Genomic DNA, 25,163 nt, shown 5'->3' on the forward strand with positions numbered 1-25,163 from the left:
CCTTGCTACAACGTTCAAGGTCTCTGTTTTCAAATTTTGCCCATCTAGTTTTTTTAGCACTCTTGCATTAAATTTGGAGTCTACAGTGGATGTCATCAATGGATTTTACTTGCTGTGGCCTTAAATGCTAAAAATCTGGACACCAGACCGCAAAATGACCATGGACCTCCTTGCAAATCGACCCCTCCCCCTCACACACACACACTCTCTCACACGCATACACATAGATTAACAGTACACTTTTTTCAACAACTATTTTTTATTTGCAAGAATATAGCTTACAAGACTATATTGCTGTATATACACTAATGTTGTCAAAACTACTCAACAGTAATTTTGTTTAAAATCTGTAAAAGCAATACTAGTTTTTGCGGTCTTGGTCTACTAAACATAATGTGTGGAAAACTTTTTCCAGAACAACAGATCTCAGAATATTTTGATATTGGAATGTCCAGTGCAATGATATTTGCAATCATTCTGACTTTTCCAACACAGCCTACAATGTTTTTTGTGGCGTGGCTAACCAATAAATTTCACTGTCTTCATTTTCTCTGAAGGACTAAAATGCAACAGGCAGCATAAAACATTACTGGATTCACATTCATTTTATGTTCTGTGATTAATATGACTTAAGAATCTTTGGTAACAATGGCATACAAACATATAGTTAAGGCCACTACAAGTAGATTGTATCCTAACTTTCTAAAATGTTCATTTCTTCCTATCGAAGAAGTGAAAGAGAACAGTACAGGAAAGACAAATTCATGTAGTGTTGTTAAAGCTTATCAGTTTTCAACTTAAAGCTACATTTGCTGGAGATCCTAAACTCATCCTCAGCAACTTGAGTGGTACAGAATGATATATTTTCATAACAAGATCATTCCTCCATAGCCAAGGAACCATGGAGCAATATTTTCTATACATAGATGGTCATGACTGAGATTGGATAAGACTGTATCACACTTTTAAACTGTACAACATACCTCATAAAATAACATTATCAACAATTATATTATGACAATTATAACAATGACAACATGTTACAATCATTAACAAAATAGCTAAGAGGAATGAGAAGAACTACTGGGTGAGAAGTCTAGACTGTCTTCTGTCTAGAGATTCTGACAGCATCTATTCATACCAAGATTTACATTAAGAGAGTATGGCAATGATATCATTTATATATTTTCAACTTCAGGCGGCTGGTCTGCAAAGTTAACTTCCATGTGCTTAAACTCAACAAGTATGTTGGGAAATCCATAAATTATTCCTTTTCAATGCAGACAGATATCAGAAGTGTTGAAGTTGTACAGAGTCAGACTGACTGTGATCAGGACTCCTCCAGGGCTGGTAGTTCCCTCTGTACTGCTCTCAGGGCTGCCAGTGCCTCCACACTAACGTTCAGGGCACCAATCACCTCCCTCTCATCATTAACATCAACAACTGGAACACAAAACGGGCAGCTTGTTGAACTAATAGTTTTTTGGTGGACCAGAGCATTGAAGATTACATGTATCATACAAACTCTGCTGGGTCTTTCAACTTTTAACTGTTAAGTCTATTGACAGACCATAAGGAATTGAACAATGTTGAATTAAGCAAGTATTAAGCCAAGGGCTACAGACATCAAGGCATTTTTTGGCAGATATAAAGGTCTGCAGTTTTCATTAGTTGTACTGAACCCTATCGTATGTACGATGTATTTTTGACTGAATCACAGTCTATGTTTATGTAATGTCACAGTAATAAAACCTTGCTGCATTTCTGATCCACAAGGGATGGTCTAACCTACCGTCTACATCCTGTTCCACCACATCCTCTCCCTTCTCCAGGATCTGAAAAGGCAAAAACAAATCATGTACATGTATCTACAGCACATGTACATGCACAAGTTCCTCAGCAACAACAACAACAACAACAAGAAACTAAACAGAATCTGAACTGGAGGGCAGATTCCCAGAATTTTGTCTGGGTGGTTTTCTATACAAATGTATATAATTTGACATTTACACTCAGGTTCAAATTCATGACACTCTTTCAACTGGCAAGGTCAATCAGTTCAAAATACGAAGAACAAAATTTTACAACTCAAGAATGTCTAAAATTAGCTGTGTGAAACTCTTCTGCACAGTGTTATCAGATGTCTCCCCATGTCTATCTCCTCACCTCCATACAACACTACAGATGATACTGTAAATGCATTTCACTTTTGCAGTGGCTTTATTTTGCGGTAGGAGGGGAAAGTTAGGTTGTGTATTTTAGATTTGCTGCTGAAACAATTCTGTAGTACAGTAGTAATGCAAAAACACATCTTCACAGTGTCATACTTCATTTCATGAGGTCACCACAAAACTGGGAAAATAAAGCCATCGCGAAATTTTCACATTTCTACAATAACAGAACCCACCTGTTTGAGGTCCACATAGGCATGTCCGATGTCAGCACACTCCCCCTCCTCATCCTCAGGCTCATTCACTACTGTGAACTTGATCCTGATGACATACACAAATAATGTACAGCAGATCAAATACAAACATTTAAAAAAATTAACCCCCTTTTCAAGCTCACTGTTAAGTTTTCAGTAGATTAAAAAAAAATTCAGTATATCTAGGCTTTAAAAAAGCCTAACCTTCCAAAATACTTAGATGTGCCTGCCAGAACCAATCTTTTTCATACTTAAAAAGAAGGAACTACAGTGTAGCTTTTTTGGAGCCTGTAATTCTGCAGCACCCACCTTCCCTGAGAGGGGTCCCCAGGCAGCAGCATGCTGATGAGATAATCTCTGGTCAGTCCATTGTTCTCGGAGTCTACATGGAACACTGCAATACATGGAACACAAAACAGGGTTAGATGGGCACAACAGTCAACAGGCAATGTTGTTGATTAGTTTAAAAGTTGATTTTAGTATGAGACTTAGACCATGCCAATTTAATTTGCTTTTAAAAAATGATGCTGAACTGAAAGATTTAACATGAAAATGAAATCTGACAGGATAGCCACTCTGAAGTCTGTATCTTATCACACAGCAGCTTTGAAGTACATTTGTAGTTATATTTAACTGGATGCTAACAGGGGTACCAAAATGGAATTAAAGCAAAAGCAAACAGTAAGGCAATCACATTTCCCCACATACCTCTCCTGAAGTTATACTTGATGGGTTGGTTTGGTCGAGTGGGTTTGGGCAGGGAGAACGGCGTCTCTGTCTCCTCCGGCGGCCGGCCCAGAAACCGGTACTCCACAAACAACATCCGCACGTTCCCATCATCCAACACAGCCGCGTCACCATTCAGTTGGAACTCAAAGATGGTCACCGTCACCATGTTGTTAGCCTGTGAGGGATAGACAGTACACATTCATTCTTTGAAACACACTGAATGCAGTTTTCTCCATATTTTTTTCAAGCTATCTATCTAGAAATAGTCAGCAGAACCTTTCAAAACTATTCTCCAAGGCATGTTAGTACAGTACCGCATACAAAACATGCACTTTCCCACCACTCTTGTTCCTAATATATGATAAACCTGTAGCACTATGACTATTGAGGTTATCTTACTGCACTAGATTTGTACCAGTCCTTTGGGAAGCTAAACTACTAAAGGTTAAATGAAATGACAGAGTAATCATGCTCTTTAGATACCCACAAACCACATAAACAACATGTAGAGAACACCATAAACCTTTACCCTAAGATATCGTTTGACTACATAAAGACACAAACCCCTAGGCTTTGTCCGAGTGACTGTGTCATCGACATGACAACATCACTGTCGGATTCCATCTCATCAGTATCATCTCCGTCCTTCTGTGTAAGGTCCTGGTTCAAAATGTCATGTTGTGAGAAAAAGCTGAAACTCTGATTTTGGAGGCAAAATCATGTCCTTGCCCCCAAATGGACTCAAACCTCACCAAACAAGCACCAAGGAATGAACACACCTTATACCTTTACTACTATGGAAACAACTTGGTGTCACTTGGCTGGAAGAAATTGTGTTAGTGGGAAGTTTTAGTTTCATCACTATATAACAAGAGCCTATTTTCCAAGATCTAACACCTCATCATACAAAATAAAAGAAGGTTAGGATTACAATGTGCTGATGACCACCAACAACTATGCCATGTTAAAAGAATCAACTCAAAGTCCACATAAACCTGTGAACCCATATGCATGGCACCCATCAAAAACATTTGTGGATTTAGATGCCAACACCACTTCCCAACAACAAATCAGAACTGGAAAATCTCAACACTGTAAAACAGACGTGTTTATCTGTTGACCAACTTGAAGATGCACCAAAGATCACATCATCATCTGGATCTGTTTCCTAGAAGTTCAAACAGCATGCACTTTCACAATTCTTATATTCTTGATGTTTCTGACAACTTGTTAACAATACGCTAGGCTGTATTATAAAAAGTAATCTAAATATTTCAATAATAATATCAATTGTAATTAAAACACTACAGTGAAAGGTATAATACTTTTTGTTTGTTCTATTAGTATTTCCATAAGTGTTACATAAATTTTACACTCTTCTACCTGGAGTCTGCTTACAATACTGTTAGCACTTTTTACAATGCAGGAATGGTACAGAATTCTATAAATCCAAGCAGTAGCTGACACTTTATTGTAATGAAGGACACAATTTTTGTACTTACGTCTGCTAATGCACTGGTTTGTCTGGTGGCTGCTGGTTTGGACATCACTACGTCAGAGTCTGACTCCAGACTCTCACTTACATCTGTGTCTGCCTTCTCTTCTTCTTCCTTCTTCTTAGGAGCTGCAGGCATGACAACATCGTCTTCCCCAGAACTCGGCTCCTCTGTGGGTATATATACAGTATAGATAGATCAATTACACAGACAGACACATCAAAAATGAACAGAATAGTTTTCAATTTATGAAACTTTGTTTTTGAATTAAAAAAACTCACCTATGTCCTCTTCTATATCACTGCTGGGCTTCTCCTCGAACATGGTGTCCTCGATTGGTTCTGTCTTCCCAAGCTGCAGCACACAAAAGAACAGCATATAAGACAGCTAAACAATCATGTTCCACACTGGAGGATTGTATTGACTTCTCAAATATGTTGAGTTTCAAGAGCAGCAAATTGACAAACTGGGATAGATAGTTTATAGCTGAAGCCTTGAAACAACAGAATATCTGAGGAAGAAAATCAACGCACAGCAAAACAATTATGTAATAGGGGATTGCTGAAAAAGCTCCCCCTTCATGAATAAAAAAAAACATGGTTCGAACCGTTTCGGATATATTCCGAATTTGCATCTGCGATGCAAACTTGCACCCGCACTGAAAACGGTCTACATCTAATATGCATATTATGCAAAGTCTGTTGTGATCACGTTCATGTTCACAATTAAAACAGTTTACTTTGCTGAAACGGTTCGAACCGTTTTACTTTTTCAATCATGAACGGGGCCTCATTGAAGTAACAGTTATGATTTCAAACCATAGGCAGGCTACACTACTGAGCAGACAAACAGAGAAAAAGGTTTAGGTAACAAGGCTTATGAAGTAGAATCAACACGCCAACTGTAATCCGCCATTTTGTTTCTACTTTGGAGAGCTAAAGAGTTTGTCCTACTGAGAGCGCACTTGAAGACCTGCAGAAAGAAGAGGCACAGTTAGACAAGTGTATGTACCTGTTCCTCTTTCTCTGACTCTAGTTTTGTGGTCTCATCAAGTTCCTCCCGTTTCATTTCCTCCGAGGTTGACTGTGAAAGTTTAACATTGATTCAGAACACACAGCTGACTGCTTATACACAGGACATGTTGTGTTATGAAAAAGTGAAAACAAAGAACTGCCATTAGTATGTTCATGTCCAACCTAGAAGTGCAAGTGTCTCCGAGTGTGCAGCAACAATTGGAAGACAACAAAACCATTTCCACACAAGTTGTCTGCCACTATCTCTGAGAAGAGACTTGTAAAAGACAAAGCATGGCAAAGTAAAAGAAAAAGAGACTGTAACTGTACAGAAATAAAAAAGCACATCTTAAGTATGTGGAAAGTTCAGAAACAATTTTTAATTAGCACAATTGAATATCAATGGACGCACACATTTATCAGCTGTGTTACTGCAAAAAAAATATAGGGTGGTAAACAACAGTTGTTAACAACTTGTACACACCTCCTCCTCTTCCACAGCTGAATCAGGAGTAACAGACACGGTGGAGCTGCTCTCCTCTGCCTCATCCCCAACAGGCTCAGGTTCAGGTTCAGGTTGAGGTTCAGGGACCACAGGGTGTCTGGCCCTCGGCACAGGTTTGGGAGCCTCTGTCCTCGGGGATGGGGGAGGTTTGGCCTCCGGAACAGACTGGAGACGCACAGCATTAACAGTTCAGAAGTGAAGCATAACCCTTATATATAAAGCTTATAACCCTTAACCGGCATTAGGCACCATTTGCATCTCAATGTTACAATGGTGACAAAGGACATGACAGATGTGACCAAGAATCTCAGTAGTGTTCATCTCAGTGTAAGAAGGTCAACAAAGTTTATGATTTCGGTTTACATGACTTTTAAGTTTGCATGGAGCTAGCCTGTTAAATCTATTTCAATATTAGTAACAAATTTAACATTTAATAGCTACAGAAAAACATATGCCATACTTTTGCACTAGATGGTCTGGACACTGTCTTAGCGCTGGACGGACGTGATACAGTTTTGGCACTGGTTGGTCGGGAGGGGGGTTTGGACCCTGGTGGGGAGACAACCACAGATGGAGGGTGTTCTGGTGACAAGGCACGGGGTGTAGAAGCTGCTGATGGAACCTGAAATATATAGAAATGGTTCAGAATTCCTGAGAAATAACACAACCAAACCGGAGGCCCATGTTTGAGGAAAGCCACAGCTCAAGCATGTTAAAGATTCCACTACACAAGAGTAGGGGTACGGTCCAACCTGGTGTGAGTGAATCAAACTTTAGTCCAGTCTTATGCAGCTTGTACTCACTTAATTACTGTACAAAACTAGACAGTGTTGCACCTAAAGGCAGTTTACCGGTCATGTAATATAAACAAACATCTATACCATACTATACTTATACAAAGAAATCATAATGAAAAAATTGAAGAAAAGGCAGCACAATGAAAATTGTTGTGCCATACCTTTGGAGTGGGGACAGTGGGCGGGGTGACGTTGCCAGGTGTGGACGCAGGTGTGATGGAGGGGGGGATGGGTCGTAGGGCAGCAGGGGGGACAGCAGCAGCCAGCCTCTCCTCCTCTCCTGGCAGCAACAGGGGTTTCTCAGGGACCACTCCAGGGGCAGCAGCGGCCTGCGGGAGGGGGAAGACATGTACTGATGAATCAGTGAATGCAACAACCCTCCATTTAGCCTTCTTATCATCACATTTTCTGCCTCTGATACAATTCAACATTCTTAGCAAACATTCTACAGTCACAAAAAAATAAATTCCCCCTGTTTTGCCATACGTTTCCATCTCCTATCTTGGTAAATGCCACAGTAAAGAGTTAATTCATAGGACTGTGTACTGACCTGCTCAGGTGTCATACTGGCCATTGGTGGAGGCAGGTAGGCATACTGCCATCTCAGGTGGACTTCCACAGTACCATTCACACTGCTGTCAGCCTATCAGAACAACACACATCAATTGACTACACGATATCTGATCAGATATGGCGGACTGTCTGCTAAATTACAAATGCATGCAGCATACAGTATACTTTTTTGTTTGAAATACCATTAATCAGAATAAGGAACAACAAAGGCATAGATGTACAAAGAAGTACAGTAGAAATGGTCCTCAGGGCCTCACCCTCTTGAGTTCAAAGACCCCCTTGATGGCTTTATCATGTGCTAGTGAGATGAGAGGCACATTGGCCCTGCCCAGGTAGGCTGTCTCCTCAGGGTCTGTGTCATCAAATACATACAGATCCAAATGCTGGGGGAAAACACACAAAATACAACAATTAAGCAACTTGTGGGACTGTTGTGAAACAACTCTCAACTAATTAGACAACACAAAAAAGAGATGAAACAACTTGAAAAGCTCCCTGCAAATTTAGTAGGATGATGTAGGAAACCTAAGAATTATGCAGGCAAATCAAATGAAAAGATACAGTCAAACCCGCCAAAGGGGACCGATGAAATGTGGACAGGTGGTCACTATAGACAGGATTCTTAATGCTTGTGTCAATGGTGAAAATTATCCAAAGGAACCTCCAAAAAGTTGTCACATTGGTCAGGTAGTCCTTATGGATATGTAGAGGTGGTCAGACTTGTACAGGTTTGACTGTAGCAAAAAGGCTCTGGTCCTGAGGTGTCACAAAAAATCAACAGTGCAGTCAGAGCTTACAGCAGACTTGAGGTAAGTGTCCAGCTGCATGTCCATGGGTACAGGGTACGTCTTGTGGTCGTTGAACTGTGGTGAACTACTGGACATGATGATGTCCGTGTCGTGGTCAGGGAAGTCAAAGAACTTGTACACCACATAGGGGCTGGGCTGGACTCCTGGGGAAAAGAGGAACGACAAATGGTCAGTTTATCTGTACTGCGAAAAGCATACAATTCTTCCTACTGTAAGGGAAGTCCCTGTCAGCTGGCAACAGCCTTACATTTGAGCTCCTGGTTCCAATCAGTTGGTAACTGGGAGACCCTGGTTCCAATCCAGGGACGGGCATCTCAGTTGGAGCTGTACCCGTCTTTTGGAAGGGACGTAAAATGGGCGTCCCGTGTTGGAGGAGGTGCCTTGAGCATTTTAAAGGGGAAAGCTAGCAACCCATCCCTGTAGAAATATACCATGCTACTGAAACAGCAAGGAAACTTGCTGCCCTATGTATATGTGCCACTAGCTATAGGCACTGCAAGGCTAACAACAACAACATAAAGTGTACTGACAGTGAGGAAACTTTGAAGCAATTTGCTATAACATACCATCTCTTCTTGCAGTCAGGTCGGAACACCTGACGACCCTGATGTGAAGGTCATTAACATTGTCCTTGGCACGAGGTGCAGTCGACTGGTCCAGGGTCTGCAAGGCCTGCTGGGTAGCCCTCTCATTGGCTGCTAAGTACCCAAGTGCCTTGGTTCGCTCCTTCAATATTTTGAGGGAAGAAAATTGGTCCCACCGGTAGATGTTAGATAAGCACACTCCAGAAGTCCAGAAATAAAAATACTAGGTCAAAGTCAAACTGATTGGTCTCAAAACAAAGAGATGAAACATAGACCTGTTAACCTACAATCAAATGGCCATTCATATGAGCAGCAAAAAATTGGAACTCAATTTACTGCAACTGAATATGACACACTGACATGGCAGGACAAGACAACAAAGTTGAAGCCTAACCTTGAATAGTCTGAGTGCCTGGTCCATTGGTACCCTCAGTCGGACCCAGTATTCCACTGTTCCAAAGTTAACCCCCTCAGGATCTAACACAAACAAAAATGTTAGTAGACATTTTAACACATTGTCCAAACAATTCATTGGTCAGTATATCATGTCACTATTCTAATCCTTACCATTTTTACAGGAATTAGCAAAACAGAACACAAGTCTGAAATGTAAAATAATTTTCTAAATCTCTATACCTTTTACTAGAGCTGTGTCACTTCTATTGGTACACTTTGAAAGTGTAGTAATTCTTTTTCTTACTAGTTAAATATGTTGTGCTGAATATCCTCCCCTGTGGCTTGTCCAGCAAGTCCCTAAACTTGAGTTGGCAGACTGCTAGTGTCGTGTAGTCCAGACCCATAGCTTGATGTACCTCTAGAGTAGTAGACTCCTACAGATCAAGGACGATATCAGCATGGAAACAGGATTCAAGCACAGCATCCACATGTGTTATACAATTTACATGTTAAGTTCTTTTGACAGCAATCATGACTATTTCATATCTAGATTCTAGATGCTTAGAGGTTACAACTGCTAAGTCTTGACATCTTCCATTTAGAGTAAATTAAAGATATGTGGCCTAGCTAATATATATCATTAGCGAGGGTAATAGAGGTCAGGTACGGTAAGTTGTGTTTTGTACCGATAGAATCTTACAATGTTGTTACTTACCTTCTGCAGATAGTGTAAGAAGAAATCATCCACTTTGACAACATACTTGGACGTAAACTTGAATTCTGGCCTGGAAACAACAAAACATATGCATTAGAGCAGCTCATTCCTTGACCATGAGATCATCTATATGTGAGATGAAATTTTTCAGGTACCAAAATAATTATACGATAATCAAGGATCTTCAACAATACGTAAATGAGAACAAGTGTAATGAATACTAATTTCTAACGTTATACTTACTTGGCCCCTCTGACTACAGGGGTTGTCTGAAGCTCAAAGTCATAAAACTCGTATGTACAGAACAGGGACGGCTCCGCATCTGCCAGGTGGTCCAGGGCCTCCTGTGATAGCACCACCTAGCAGAGGCACAAGGAGATGCAGCTCTTAGTATATACAGTATTGTGTTTGAAATACTGACCAGATTCAGATATTTACGAGTCTTTTTATAATACTAGAGTCAATCTTTGCTGATTTGAAGACTGCATTGTAGTAGCTATTCTGTAATTTTTTGCTGATCCTCTTTTTTGCTGGAGCTATCACACAGTCCAAATACGGTAGCAATCATTTGGGAATAAAAATGGGTACATTCGGACATTGGTCTCACTTTGATGATATGAATCTCGAAGAGGTTTTCTCCCCTCTCCAGGTGTACTGTCTCATCTATCTCCTCCACTTCCTCCTCCTCTTCCTCCTCAGCAGGCTTCAGCTTGTACTGCTTGGTCCCATAGGCAACATCTCTCAGTTGTCTCTCGAGTTTCTGTAAAAACAAGTAGGACAGACTTTAAGACAAGAATACCTCATCAGATTTCTACAGCACAGCACATTACCATTGCCAACAGCTCTCAACGATCCCTTTTGTCTATTTATCAAAGAACAAAACAGACATATAGCCTTTCATTAAAACTGGCACATTCACAAGATCACAAAACTATGCAGACTGTGTTTCTAAGGTTTTTCAGAGGTAGATGACTCTGGGAAACTGCTAGATACTATGATACTGTTCTCTATGTACAAGACTGATAGTGATGCATGCTGACCTTTATCCTTGCAGCCCTGATGTCCAACAGCTTGGCATACTCCTCTAGTTTGGTCTCATACTCCTTCCTTAGGTCCTCCATCCTCTTGGACACACTCTCCACCTGACACAAGAAACAGCAGAAAACAAAACGCTTTTAACTATAATGTAATAAACACTTATTTCACATAATGCTTTTGACTATAAAACAATACCATACTGATGTTCTGTAAATTTTCCATTGCTTATGTATCTGTCTGTCCATACATGTCGACTCTCCAACATCAGCTACACTGCCTTGACAGTCGGTGTTATGTATTGTTGCATTTGACAATAGATAAATAAATGCCATACTATCCCCCACCATACACATGCACATGCACATACATGTACACACAGTCATACAAACATGTAACGATCCAGAACAGTGGTGAGTGTCTGTACCTCCGTCTGGTAATCCTTGTTGATCCTGTGCTGTATGATGAGCATGTTACGTGTTTTCTCCAGCTCGTTTACTGTGTCTGCATGCTCAGCCTGTAGCCGTACCATTCTCTGCTGCAGGTCTGCAATAAACAAAGTAAAGAATCAGTAAGCATCAACAACAACACCTACTTTCTTGTTAAATAGAACACCTACATTGTAACAGGCTGTTGTGCACTGTTTGCAATTTGGCACTGTGCAAATATCTGTGTTTCTACATGCTACATTTACTACCTGAGAACCAACTATTTGAGACTCTGCAACAAGAAGCATCCATCACTAAAAGTACAATGTATGACAATAATGACATGTAATAGATAGTATGATTATGCAGACAATCTTTAACGGTGCACGCACCAGTTCTTCCGCGACAGTGGTCCATGGTAGTACGCGACAAAAAAGGGACGAAAGGGTTTCGAGGGTCTGGGTTTGAGTTCACATTTCTCAAAATGTGCTTCGAACTGACATTAGATACTAACATGGCCGAAAAGCGTATGAATTGGTGTGTTTTGGGTGGAAATTGCGTTTCGATCCGAGCCTTACTTCCGGATATCCATACGCGTTGAAGGTAAACTGCCTCTTTGACCCAGATTGACCTTTGTTGCGTTCTTTTGGCCGTGTTGCATTACCTCGCGCGTCGGGTTATTGTGAAAATCACAGTGGTAGGATTTTGTTTATAATGGGCTTGATTATACCTTGGAGTTTTCTCTTTCTGACACTAACAGTCATTTTCGTGTCAAAAAATTTTGTGATGTATTTAGTTCCACGGGAAAATGCCAAATTTTGCGCCTCATTTTTGACGGAAAAATACTTTTTCCCTCTTATATTTACTAAAATTACAAAGGTTGAAGAGACCGAAACTCGGGTTTTCTTGTAGCTAGAGGGATAGCCTTCATTCCCATTCACAGTTGTTTTGGCTCAGAAGTATTTCCTGGAAGAGACGGTCGCTAGACTTAGGGGTGTGCAAACTCGAATTGAGACCCAAAATAAACTAGGGGGTGCCCCCTTTAAAGGAGATCTACTGGAAAAAATAGCAGCAAAGAAAGCCAACAAATTGCATTTTCCCCATGAGAGTGTGTCCCCCGACCCAACCGTAGCGAAAAAATTATGATTTCGAAAGTTTTGATATGTTTATACGATGTCATATAATTAGCTGATTTGCCCCCCTCCCCATGCCCCCCCCCCCTCGAACACGGCCATACAGACTTCAAAGTGGGTATGCTGAACATCAATGACGTAGTATTTACCCAAATATTGCTTTTTTGCATCGCCCTAACACTGGGGCACTGGAATATTGCATATTTACGTTTGATAGTGGCTTTTTCGTCAAGTAGGAGACGTTTTTCAATGAAAAAAGGCCCCGATGACGTCATTCTCGTACTTTCCGGCCCAATCCAGTGTCAAGTTCGCTGTCGCGCTAGTTTACAACATTCAGGCAAAAAAGTCATACAAATCAGAAGGTACATCCCTAGGCTTGTTAATCGCACCGAGACCGACACCAATCTGTAAGGCCTTTTCTCAGCAGATGCCCTTTTATGCCTTCATAGCTGTTAGAAGTGCAGCTCAGACCCCCACCCTAACCAAAGGTAACTCATTTAACTTCGTTTTTTTACAAAACAACATGGATCTGGGCCGCGGAAACACTTGGGCAAGAAGGCTAGGTCTATTCTCTATCAGTTAACGCCAAAAATAAGAACTTGAACGGCTAGCCGTAGAAGTACGGAACTTAAAACGGCACCGTTCTCACTTGAAAAGATGGGCTTGTGAAAGTCATTGTGACGTCATGAAGTCAACTACGTTCTAGGCGGTATGTAGCGTTTATTCCGGTCAGAAATAGAAGAAAAGTCTACTCTATCGCAAGTGCGCCCCACTGACATTCCTTTCAACGGCAAGACTTGTTCATTTAGCGTGAATTCACGGACAAAATCATCTTCAAGTGGAAGCTACCATTGTGACGTAATTGCTATTATGCGCCTTGAATGGTACCACGGCCCAGAGGGGCAAAATCAGCATTCCGACACGGCAACTTTCAACCACCTGTAACTCAAGAACGCAAAGTCGCAAACAAGTCAAACTTCGCATGCTGATAGGGGATACCTTGTTAAAGTCATATATGATATCAATTATGATTTGCATATATTAACGGTGCACGCACCAGTTCTTCCGCGACAGTGGTCCATGGTAGTACGCGACAAAAAAGGGACGAAAGGGTTTCGAGGGTCTGGGTTTGAGTTCACATTTCTCAAAATGTGCTTCGAACTGACATTAGATACTAACATGGCCGAAAAGCGTATGAATTGGTGTGTTTTGGGTGGAAATTGCGTTTCGATCCGAGCCTTACTTCCGGATATCCATACGCGTTGAAGGTAAACTGCCTCTTTGACCCAGATTGACCTTTGTTGCGTTCTTTTGGCCGTGTTGCATTACCTCGCGCGTCGGGTTATTGTGAAAATCACAGTGGTAGGATTTTGTTTATAATGGGCTTGATTATACCTTGGAGTTTTCTCTTTCTGACACTAACAGTCATTTTCGTGTCAAAAAATTTTGTGATGTATTTAGTTCCACGGGAAAATGCCAAATTTTGCGCCTCATTTTTGACGGAAAAATACTTTTTCCCTCTTATATTTACTAAAATTACAAAGGTTGAAGAGACCGAAACTCGGGTTTTCTTGTAGCTAGAGGGATAGCCTTCATTCCCATTCACAGTTGTTTTGGCTCAGAAGTATTTCCTGGAAGAGACGGTCGCTAGACTTAGGGGTGTGCAAACTCGAATTGAGACCCAAAATAAACTAGGGGGTGCCCCCATAAGCCTACCTCTGCTTTTCTCCTCTTCCACCTTCTCCAAGAAGTCCAGGTTCTGACTTCCTCTCTCCTTTCTTGTCTAGATATATGTAAAAAGTGGGAACAGAAAATATACAAATATCATATAAGACAGGCCTAAACACATCAAGGCTTAAATCAATTGGAAAGATAAATGTTACTAGTAACTTAAATGTACAAGTACATGAACAAGTATAAATACTGTCTATTTGTATTTTCTAAGATCATAAATTCAACAGTACCAACCTTAATCAAAACTAATGCCTCTTCCAGCTCCTGAAAGTCAACAGCACTCTCCTAAAGCAAGACCACAGCATATAAGATATTAGTTCTTTGTGTTTGTGAAGACCACAATGGCTCTTTGCAATGAATACACGTAGTATGCCTTTTCCATTGCTTTTTTTGGTGATCCTTTTTTGGATACAACTGTAGAACCAAGCATTTTCATGCAAGAGCCATCAAAGAAAACACTCATACATAATAATATTTCAAGCATAAAAATGTAGACCAATATGTCTACCTTTGTGAAGAACTGCATCTTCTGCTTGAGTTCGTCGAGCTCCTGCTTGGTGCTGTAGTACTGGATCTGCAGGTTCTTCTGCTCCTCACGCATCTTGTCATTCTGACCTAGTCATGACAGGAACGAGGGGGCATGGTCATATGACGCATTCCAAGGCTCACCAATCAACGATTGAGTACTTGAAGTATTTCACTTAAAGGGCATAAGACACCAAAATACAACATAGTCTTATTATCTGAAATAGGAATAGCATCATTGAAGGAATATAAACGTTTAAAACAAATACACACCCTTCTGATGTTATCTAACATTGAACCATCAGAAAACATACTTCCATGGATCCAGCTCTTTATTCTTATCTGATCTTCTCACCAGGTGATTACATTGATCAGTGACTAATGCCAGCTCATGACGTCACAAGGAAGACGGCAGCCGGTTTGGAACCTTACACAACGACTTGCGAAAAACATTATTTGATGAGCAAACAGTGCTTAATTATCGTGATAACATTTAATTAAAGGACTTAACAATATCTATTTCGTTTTCTTGTGAAAATAATGTTCTTTCCGAGCCGTTGTGCAAAGTTTCAAATCGGCTGCCATGTTCTCGTGACGTCATCAGCTGGCAAGTCACTGAGGAAGAATCAAAATCTGGAGGTATGATGTTCGATGTTCAATAACATCCAAAGTGTGAATATTTTGTGAAAATTTCTATGTTATTATACAGTAGTATTATGTTTTATGTAATTTCCGGAAATTCTTAATGTTCATGTCAATGGTGTCTTATACCCTTTAATTGGGAAGTGGAATGGAGCATAGAATCCTGTGTATACGTATGCATACCAGTACTAGACTACTTTAATATTTTACATAAAATTGTTGTTGAATACGGCTGTCCCATTAGAAGGAGACATCAAGCTGTAAGCTAAAGGCAAGCTGTCTGATACAGCTATGGTGACTGATACTGATGATAGTGGCTTTGGCAAAATGAGACAATCTCTTTCATTTTCACATCAGCCATGCCTTGATACTTTTTATTCCATCTGGAACACCGAACACTATATGGAAAAGCTTGCAAGTAGAAACCAGATGTCAAAAATGGGTGCCTGATTTGCTAATAAGAAAATATGAATACCTGTGTAACATTACATGAGAATACTTTTTGTCCCTTTTTTAATCCAAGTTTTAATGCTCTGCTATGACTAGTGTAAACTCTCATTTCTTACCTGAATATGTACATTTGTATTTTCATGCACCATCTATCAATCAACATGTATACAGAAACTATGTCTGTCTGGAAATATTCTCATGCAATAGCCTAGTAAATAAATGAACCCTAAACTAGATTGTGACACAAAATTTGGTCACAAAAAGCAAATTTAAAGTATATACCACTTTCACAAATAAACACCACAACAACAAGATCTAAGAGACAGAAATGAAAAAAGGCCATCCATTGAGAGTCTTGAAGCCTGCAGGTAGTATACCTTTAACACCTGATAGTGCCGGACTCTCCGGCAGGTTTTCCTGCACAACAAATGCAGCAGGTGAGAGGCTATCAAAGATAGAGGAGCTAGCACCTGAGGTGTGAAGGGGAGAAACAGTGGAGGAACAGAGCAGGTTATGTGAGAAAGCATTGGTGAATGGTAAGCATTGACAGAAGCCATCACCTTAGGATACATGCACAGCAATTCCAAAGCTTCAGCATGCAGGGGAAGCTAGTACATACAGGTTTGGTTGTGGATATGAAAGAAAGTTACAATATACAACCATATAACTTAAAGAAGTCAGTAGGTACCATGGGCAGCTAAAACAATTTATCTGCCACAGATTTTTTCTAATCATTTAAAAAAAAAATTTTTATAATATTTTGTCACATCACCAGCACAGCACTACTTTCACACTTTCTATCAGTGTAAGGGGAGAAACCTGAAGAAGAAAAAAACTTGTGTTGTAGCCCACCCTTTACACATTTAGTCCAGTACCATAGAATCATAGCTTGGTGTCTCTCATCATTTTTAGGTGTGATGTTCTATGGTCCAGTTGGGCCACCATGGTTTTAGGTCTCTTTAGTATGCAAATATATGAAAATCAAGCAAATATGCCCCAAATTGAAAATAAAGCAGCAGAGCTTGAATGTGTAATACTTGTCCAAATTAAGTTGAACTTGCAAAAAGTCACAACCGGCCTTCAACGTGCCTGGCATGTTTTATATAATGACATAAGATTTGACTTGTACAGTACTTACTTCGTTCTAAGGTGACCCTGTCCAGTACATCATTCTTCTCATGCAGGTCAGACTTAAGGGTGGCCTCCAGCTGAGCTATCTGGACTCTCAGTTTGGTCTCTGTCGCCCTGTGCTGCCTCTCTCTCTCAGCATCAAAAGCACTGGCAGGGAAAAAAGTATCCAGTTAGAATCAAGAAGACTTCTTCGGAACACTTGTATTTCTTCTGATAAGAACATATCATTTAACCAGAACATAATGCACATAATCAGGAGGGTATATCATCAGATAACATACATGTAGCAGGGCTATCAGCAAATATAACATACATTAGCAACCAAACACATTGTAGAAAAGTAATGCTGACTACATGTAATATAAACTATATCATACCTCATCTGTAGCTGTGTATTGGCCTCCTTGATGATATCATTTTCTTTTTCTAAGTCTACTACTCTCTCTTGGAGCTGAAAAGATAAGGAAAATATGGTGTCAGTTGTACATATATCTTTAATCTATTTTCAAGTGAGTCCAAGTCCAAGAAACAGCTAATTACATGTAACTCAGGATGGCCTAACACATCACGTTTGACTTCTACATATTAAGAAGATTCATATCCTGTTCAAATTAAAAGTTTGGGTAGAAAGAATATCCTGCAATTTGTGCAGAAAGAAAAAGATTGATATTCATAAAAGTTATTATCATCATACATAACTGTAGAGAATACAATCTATCATACATACATGTAAGATACAGTCAAACCTGTATTAGCGGTCACCTTTGCATAGCGGCCACATGCCCATAGTGGTCACTTTTTGTCGGTCCCTTGGATTTTTCCCATTGACATAAGCATTAAGAATTAGGCTATAGCGGCCACCTGTCCAACGCGGTCGCGGCCAGACGATTTTCGGTCCCGCGAGTACAGTAACACTGCCGATAACGGCCAATGTGCGCCGGTGGAAGCCGCATCGCCACCGCACGCCGGGTTCAAAATCTTCATTTTCTAATGCAGTTATCAAGTTTATGTGAACTCAACTTGACAGGATAATAATAAAGAAAACAAGAATGTTTTATCTTCGTTAGATTATCCATGGTTTGACGCGCGCGAAGTCAAGTATTTCTTCACATGGCTTGCGTTTGTACATCGTAGAATATTTGACTATTTCTGTGCATTTGGATTGGACAAAGATGACGGTAGTTTTGGGAAAATACAACCCGCACATGTATCTGATGCGCTAAGTTGGCGAATTATTTCAATGTCGGCCCAATATTTCCGTTTTCCCCGGGAATTCATCCGAAAATGTGCCTAAACACGATTTTCAATATGGCGGAGCAGCATAAAGGTCATCGGACGACACCACTGTTGCGGAGGTATAGTGTGTTAAATTAATTTTGCTGCAAACTATCACTGAGGATAATTACTGAACCAAAAGCTTCAAACTAAATATGGATAACATTACTATCTTGTAAAATTTGGGCTGTTGCAATTTTCTGAAAAGAAAAAAGCCCTCAAAAGAGCGACCTTCCTCTCATTACCCTATTAGCATAATGGTAGAAGCTGATCATGACAAGTAAACAACAACAGATTAGGAAAATTGTCGCCACGATTTTATGTTTAAAAACGGTCGAAAACGAACAGTAAGTGGCAACTGAGCAACATGTATTTTGTTCTATACTAACTAGGGGGCATTTTGCTGCGAAGAACTTTGTTTCATATGATTAAAACTCGTTGGTGACGCGGTTGCCGGCAGCGAAGCAGTCGCGAAGGATCAAGAGTAGAGTATGGCGATGCTGGTCTGTTCAGACATGAAGCTCGAGCAAACCATGGATTTTGGAGTTGGCAGATACAATAATTCTTTTTTCAAGCCCATAATAGAAGTAAAAGAACAACAATCGAATTTCTAAAATGTGCCTTACCTATGTAATGTTTACATGTGTACTGTACGGTGAATAAATGTGCTCAGTGGGTACTGAAAACATGTGTCACTCGTGGTCAATTAATCAACATTTTCTCCATAGCGGCCACCTGTCCTTAGCGGCCAGTTTTGGCCAGTCCCTTGAGTGACCGCTATAGACAGGTTTGACTGTACTTCTTCTAGTAAGAGGCTTATCATTAGTCAATGTCAAAATGGGAAAAGTGGAAATACACATTTTAGTGGAGTTTGCTACTTCCTCTTTCAATGTGTAATCCATACAACAACCATGAGGTTTTCAAAATCAGAAGTTTATACACAGGTAATCATAATTACATATCAAAACCGACTATTTTTCTGACCTCTATGATTGTCCTGTGTGCTGTTGCTCCCTGCTTCAGCTCATTCTGAAGCCTGAGAACCCGGTTCTGCTCGGCCTTCAGGTGTTCCCGTAACCCGTCCATCTCACGCAGGACCTGGTCATGACTGCCCTTCACTGTTCTCAAGTTCTGTAAGGTGCAAGTCAATTGTTACGTTTGCTTTCACTGAAGAAAACATCTATTTTAGGTGAGTTTCTTCCTCTTCTTCTTCTTCCGTTCCAAATAAGGAAAAAAAACACATTTCCACAACTGGATCTTGGAATAACTTGAGATCCGGCAAGCTAGTACTAGTAGTAGGTCAATGCACCAGTCAGTGCATCTTGGTAATTTTCTCCCACATATAGACATTAAAAATGATGCTGTCTGAAACATCTGACTGTTTACCAAACTTATCCAGTTGTCTGTGTAACTTTTGAGTGCCCTATCAACTGGATGTATAATTTTCAAATATAGATCACAGAACTAACCTCCTCCAAGTTGGTGTACTTGGCCTGCATGGCTGTGAGCTTTGTGGCCTTCTCTTTGAGCTCTCGTTGTAGCCTGATCATGTCCACATTCTCCTGAATGCTCCCCCTGGAGAGGAAAACAAATGGTAACTACTACAATGTATATCATCAAGGACTATACAATGTACTTCCTTCCACTTTAGGAGTAGTAGTCTACATAATAAAGTGTTAAGAAATGCTGCATTGACGGAGATGCAAAGCCAGGACTGCCAAATATCATCATGTTATCAAATGCTATGTTTTATTCTATATAGGCAGTTTTACATCTGCACAAGCATATTGAGACAGCCATTCCCAACACAAGAAAAACAGCAAATTGTATAACTGATTTCTAATAGAAGTGTTTTTACACCTCTAAATTCAAATAAGCCCCACCTCTGTCCAGCTGCCATCTGTTCCCTCATCCTCAGCAGCTCCTCCTCGTGTTCAGCATCCTTCAGTCTCATCTGCTCCCTCAGCACGTCCGTCTCCCCCTCCAGGTCCCTGATCTGGTCCTGCAGGTTGGACACCAGGTCCTCCAGGCTGCGGATCTCCTCACGTGCCTCCTCCAGCAGGCTGTGGCCATACCGGGGCAGAACACTCGGCTGGGCAGACCGTGAAGTTGTCCTGAAAACAGGAAGACAAGGACCTTGTTACGTCAATGACGGTTAGACATCCAGGAAATAAGATACAAAAGTTTCCCAAGCAACTGGATAAGTTTTGTAAATAGTCAGATGTTCCAGACAGCATCTGCTGTCTCTTGTCAGTCACTGATGCTGTCTTTTGTAAGACAGCTTCAGAATCTACTCTTTTTGTCAGTCACTGACACTCTTTTGTCAGTCACTGCTACTGCAGATATTTTCAAGAATTCAAGAACATGATTAATCATTGCCAGCCCTGTTGAAAGCAAAAACAAAACATAAAGAAAATTCAAACACCACGTCCTGATAAGTTAAAAAAAATTACACTACAGTCCTCTTCAAAGAGGAAAATGAATGAATGGTACGTGTGATCTTGAAAGGACCACATTTGCTTACTGCAGACACTTCCATGTTAGCAGCAAGGAAAATACAGATATATAATTGTAGTTTAAAACTGTGAATGGTACAAGGATTGGCACACATATAGTACTGTAACCATGTTGGACTGACCTGACATCCTCTGGTCCCTGTACCCTCATGCCTGGCTTCAGCCTCTGTTGTACAGCAACCATCTGACCTACTTTCTTCATGCCCTAGGTATACAATGAACACAGACAATTAGAAATTACATAAGAGGCTTTTTGCACATCATTGGATCTGCAAGACTTCTATACAATAATCGTATAACATGACATTACATAACAATAGTGAGGAATAGTTGATGTTCATACTTACAGTATTGATTCTTGACTGAACACCTGTATAAGGTGTATGCCTCTTGCCTTGAGAAGACAACTGTTGTTTAGCTACCATCACCTGAAAAGTACAAAATACATTTTCATAAAACTCTAAAATAATAAAAGTACACATGCTGAAATTTCAAATATGCATGCTATCTTATTGCAACAGTTTTATATGGAATAAAGCCTTCAATTTTTTTCATTTGCTCACCTTTTCCTTAAGAAGTCTATTCTCCTTTTCTAGGTCCCTTATTTTGCCATGCAGCTCCTCAAGCATTTCTTCTGTCTCAATGTCTCTGCCACCACGTTTTGCAGGGCCACCTATATCAGGAAGACGTGATAAACTCAACTAACAGCTTCCAAATGTAAATTAATCAAAGGACTGATACATGTTAGCAGCAGCTCCAAAGTTTGTTTAAGATGTATACCTTTGTAAACTACTTCAATTCAATCTACAGTTGTGTAGAACTGTGAGATAGTTATGAGCCAACATTACATAGTGGCACTGGCGACAAATGGCGGAGTGGCTAGGCTAGTGCCAGTAGTGTACACGACATCGAGAGGTCACAGGTTTAATTCCTGGCAAGACATTGTGTCCATGGGAAAGGCACATTGCACAACTTTCCTCACTCTACCCAGGTGTAAAAATGGGTACCTGGCAAAAGACAGTTGAAGGAAAAGTGTCAGCTCCCCCTTCCAATACTGTGCCCTAGACACCGTGGATTAACAACCAATGCCCCTGCGGCCTGGAATAGGACTACCTTACTACATGTACATGACTTTGCATCCATCTGAACAAACCTGGCCTAGCAGCTCCACGAGCAGCTCCTTGCTGATCTGCTTTCTTCTTGTCATTGACAAGTCGAAGAAGCTTAGTTGCCATCCTGTAGGCAGTGAGAAGGAAACAGTCGATGAAACATTTCATATCTGGAGAACCTGGATGACCAATAGCAGGTGTTCTTCAAACAAAGATTATCATATATTGATATATTGTGGTAGACCAGTCTCACAAGTTTATGCATTTTGCTTGCAGCCTGGAAACTATTTAGTCTTAACAACATGCATACATGTAGCTTCCTATAGTTACACAGCATACCTCTTAATCTTGTCTTCCTGCTTGCGCCCATGTCTCTTTAGGATGATGTTCTCTTCATATAGCCGCAGGTACCGATCTTCCAGCTCATCACGGGTCAACTGCGCAACTATCTGTCGCTGTTTCACCTGGATCTGGCCAGGGGGCTCTGCAAATGGAAGAATATCACATGACATACATCTTCTTAGTCTTAAACAAAATATTGTGAACTCCTGCTTGCATGTACTCAAATCAAACTCTCTATAGTGGTCGCTCATTGAACACCAAATTTGACCACTATGGACAGGTGACCACTATAGACAAGAGTCTCTATTCACATACACACTGCACAGGTTTTTGTAACATTTACAGTTCATTTATTTGTGTTATGTAAAAAAAGAGTGCCACTTATCACAAACACATCAAACGCAAGTGGACTTAAATTGCAGTTGACATGTTCAGTTGGCTTTCAATTCCCACAGACTGTATTTAAAGATTTGTCCACCATTTGTCCAGCATGGCGTATGGGAATCCAAATAGAACTTCAAATGGCTTATCCATCTGAGACTTACCATTTTCCATCCCCCCTGCCCTCTGGAACTGTGGTCCATCCCTCACAGGGATGTGGTCGAACCCGTCATCAGTCATGATGATCAGGTTTGTCCAAACATTGTGGTTTTCTCTCTAACTTGTGAGGTTCTGGTATTTCAGATTGCTAATTTGCAAAGACAAAAAAGAAAGAGGATGGAGGAATAGGTCAGTATAGCTCAACACTTCATGTCAAGAGATTAACCATTGATCAGAAGTTTTATAGGGGCATGGCTATCTACCTGGAATACCCTGGGGCCCTCTGACAAGGTACTAGTAGTGTATAAATAATGTGGACATAATTTGTTGCTGTAAGTCTTCTGTGTGCGTCAGTAATTAAGCAGACGTTTAAATCTGGCACATCCAAATCTGGAGCTTTTGTGAAGCTTCAGACATGCTTCCTAACCCTACCTATACTTAAGTCGAAGAATGTGTCTTCTGAACTAATTTCAGGTACGACATGCACAACAACAACCTGTTAGTTGATAAAAGACAAGAGAATATTTGAGCTTTCCTTTACATGTTGACGAGCACAATACTTTAATCGGGTTTGCTTAAAGTGACCATACATCCTGCCGGTCACATAAACGTTGGTTATCTCATCAAAAATTACACAAAAGGCTTCATTGTTGACTATCATCGGTAACACCTGCTCATCGCGTCCCTAACAAGCGGTGTCTTGTGGGGAGGGGGGCAAAACTTTCTCCCTCTCCGACAGCAAGTATTCTCCTTCAAATGCATAATAAGACTATAGCATACATACCTGTAGGATTCTGTTAAACTGGTATCTACGTTTCACCCACGTTGCTGTGATATATTCATTGATTTTGTTAATAATTGTACAAATAAACAAGAACCTTTCAACGCGGAAGTCGGCATCAAAACAATTGTGGAATTTTGAATTTTAAAGCAAATGCGCATGCGTACTGCTGCATGCTGGGAAAATCTAAGATGGCGGTAAGTTTGGATGTTTGTGGTCCTCTTTGTATCAGAAATGCGTTTTTCTGACGGTTTTCCGTTAAATGTGCAGTTCTGGTGTTCCCAGAATGCAGTAAAACTATGTTTCTTATTGATTTTTTCCACATATCTACTTTGCTGTAACTCTTTTGCCAGAAATTTGTCCAGTATGTTGGCTACTTTGCTGTAACTCTTTTGCCAGAAATTTGTCCAGTATGTTGGAGGAGGCTCAGTCCTGATCCTACCCATCATCATGATTTCATAACGTTAGTAGAGGGTCAAAAGACCCGCATAACTTTTAGAGTAAAGTAGAGTTTTGATACGGTCAGGTAGGATGTCCTTCCAGTTTAGATTTCTCTTTATCCGTCTCTTCTTATCTTTTGTGTTACTCCCCCATTTATACCAGTTTAATCAAGGACGTTATACATGTAGGATGTACTAGTATATAATGTCCTTGATTTAATACAATCTGTTCTTGACCTCCTTTTTGTCAAAGGTTCCAACCATTCCCCTCAGAATGAACTGGCCCTGGGTAAAGTATCATCTCTTGTACACAACATCATCTCACGATCAAGGCACCCGGGCAAGCCAGCGCACTGTCCCAACGCACTAAATTACTTTATATATTACCACTAGACTAAAAGGTGGTGCTTTAACCACACTGTTACAAAAGAATAAACTCTTCTTGGTATCATTAAACTCTTATTGAAGTTACTTTCTTGCCGCAACTTATTTGACAGCTGTTCATCACATAGTGCAAAATCACATGGCAAACTCTGAAGTGGGTATGTTAGGCAGACTGTCTGCTCTGGTTATCATTTAGTTAGGCAAAATATCCACACAAGCACAGAAATCAACTGTGGCATTGGGGCTACCAGTTAGGCAGCCATTTGTTTGGCCATTAAGTTCATGGCCAAACAAAATCGACCATCCAAAGCATAGAAATCTTACCTAGGATATCTACTGGCTGTACTTTAGATGAATGATATCCCACGGCATGTTTCCAGTTCATTAGCTTCTACTTAACATTAACTGTGTGCTGTGCTGGCTAAACAGTGATGGTTAGAAATGTGCTATGGACATACAGTGGCTGACTAACTGAAACTTGAAAGGATATGTGTGTATGTCTATATTGTGACAAGTATTGTTTTCAGCCTGTGTATATTTGTCTTGGTGTCACTATGTGTCCATAATTATTGGAATATTGAAGAGTGACAGGATGTGAGGCGGAAGATAGAGACTGGTAGAATAGGAATAGACTGGCAGGATAGGAAGGTTGACTT

General features: G+C 40.4%; 1 protein-coding gene across 5 annotated transcripts; it reads right to left on the reverse strand.

Annotated features, from left to right (window-relative positions):
• Window positions 1-391: 391 nt before the first annotated feature.
• Window positions 392-23,836, reverse strand: LOC136439094 (protein fantom-like). 5 transcript variants are annotated; one of them, XM_066434269.1, is made up of 40 exons: window positions 23,687-23,836; window positions 22,908-23,050; window positions 22,360-22,504; window positions 22,065-22,147; window positions 21,475-21,584; window positions 21,259-21,339; window positions 21,034-21,116; window positions 20,279-20,509; window positions 19,865-19,970; window positions 19,380-19,526; window positions 17,498-17,571; window positions 17,128-17,267; window positions 16,367-16,459; window positions 14,881-14,987; window positions 14,607-14,657; window positions 14,355-14,421; window positions 11,505-11,623; window positions 11,083-11,184; window positions 10,650-10,802; window positions 10,286-10,401; window positions 10,043-10,112; window positions 9,632-9,761; window positions 9,326-9,408; window positions 8,914-9,073; window positions 8,336-8,490; window positions 7,796-7,921; window positions 7,516-7,608; window positions 7,127-7,294; window positions 6,629-6,790; window positions 6,148-6,333; window positions 5,662-5,733; window positions 4,932-5,004; window positions 4,657-4,820; window positions 4,260-4,322; window positions 3,719-3,814; window positions 3,134-3,329; window positions 2,735-2,819; window positions 2,408-2,492; window positions 1,793-1,835; window positions 392-1,443 (listed from the first exon to the last, which is right to left on the reverse strand). In XM_066434269.1, the coding sequence occupies exons 2-40, from the start codon at window positions 22,981-22,983 to the stop codon at window positions 1,331-1,333; spliced, it is 4,407 nt and encodes a 1,468-aa protein (XP_066290366.1). In that variant the 5' UTR covers window positions 22,984-23,050; window positions 23,687-23,836; the 3' UTR covers window positions 392-1,330. The 5 variants fall into 5 exon arrangements, with proteins under 5 accessions (XP_066290366.1, XP_066290369.1, XP_066290368.1 ...); XM_066434272.1 differs by lacking the exon at window positions 16,367-16,459; XM_066434271.1 differs by lacking the exon at window positions 5,662-5,733.
• Between the last annotated feature and the right edge of the window lie 1,327 nt (window positions 23,837-25,163).

The sequence above is a fragment of the Branchiostoma lanceolatum genome, chromosome 7 (genome assembly GCF_035083965.1).
Source record: "Branchiostoma lanceolatum isolate klBraLanc5 chromosome 7, klBraLanc5.hap2, whole genome shotgun sequence".
Lineage (NCBI taxonomy): Eukaryota > Metazoa > Chordata > Leptocardii > Amphioxiformes > Branchiostomatidae > Branchiostoma > Branchiostoma lanceolatum.

Coding starts and splice junctions, on each gene's coding strand:
- LOC136439094 (XM_066434269.1), bottom strand. CDS start 22,983: ATGACTGATGACGGGTTCGACCACATCCCTGTGAGGGATGGACCACAG. Junction 10,803..11,082: donor TCAGGGCTGCAAGGATAAAG/GTCAGCATGCAT, acceptor TTGTTTTTACAG/AAACTCGAGAGACAACTGAG. Junction 6,334..6,628: donor CCAGACCATCTAGTGCAAAA/GTATGGCATATG, acceptor GTGCGTCTCCAG/TCTGTTCCGGAGGCCAAACC.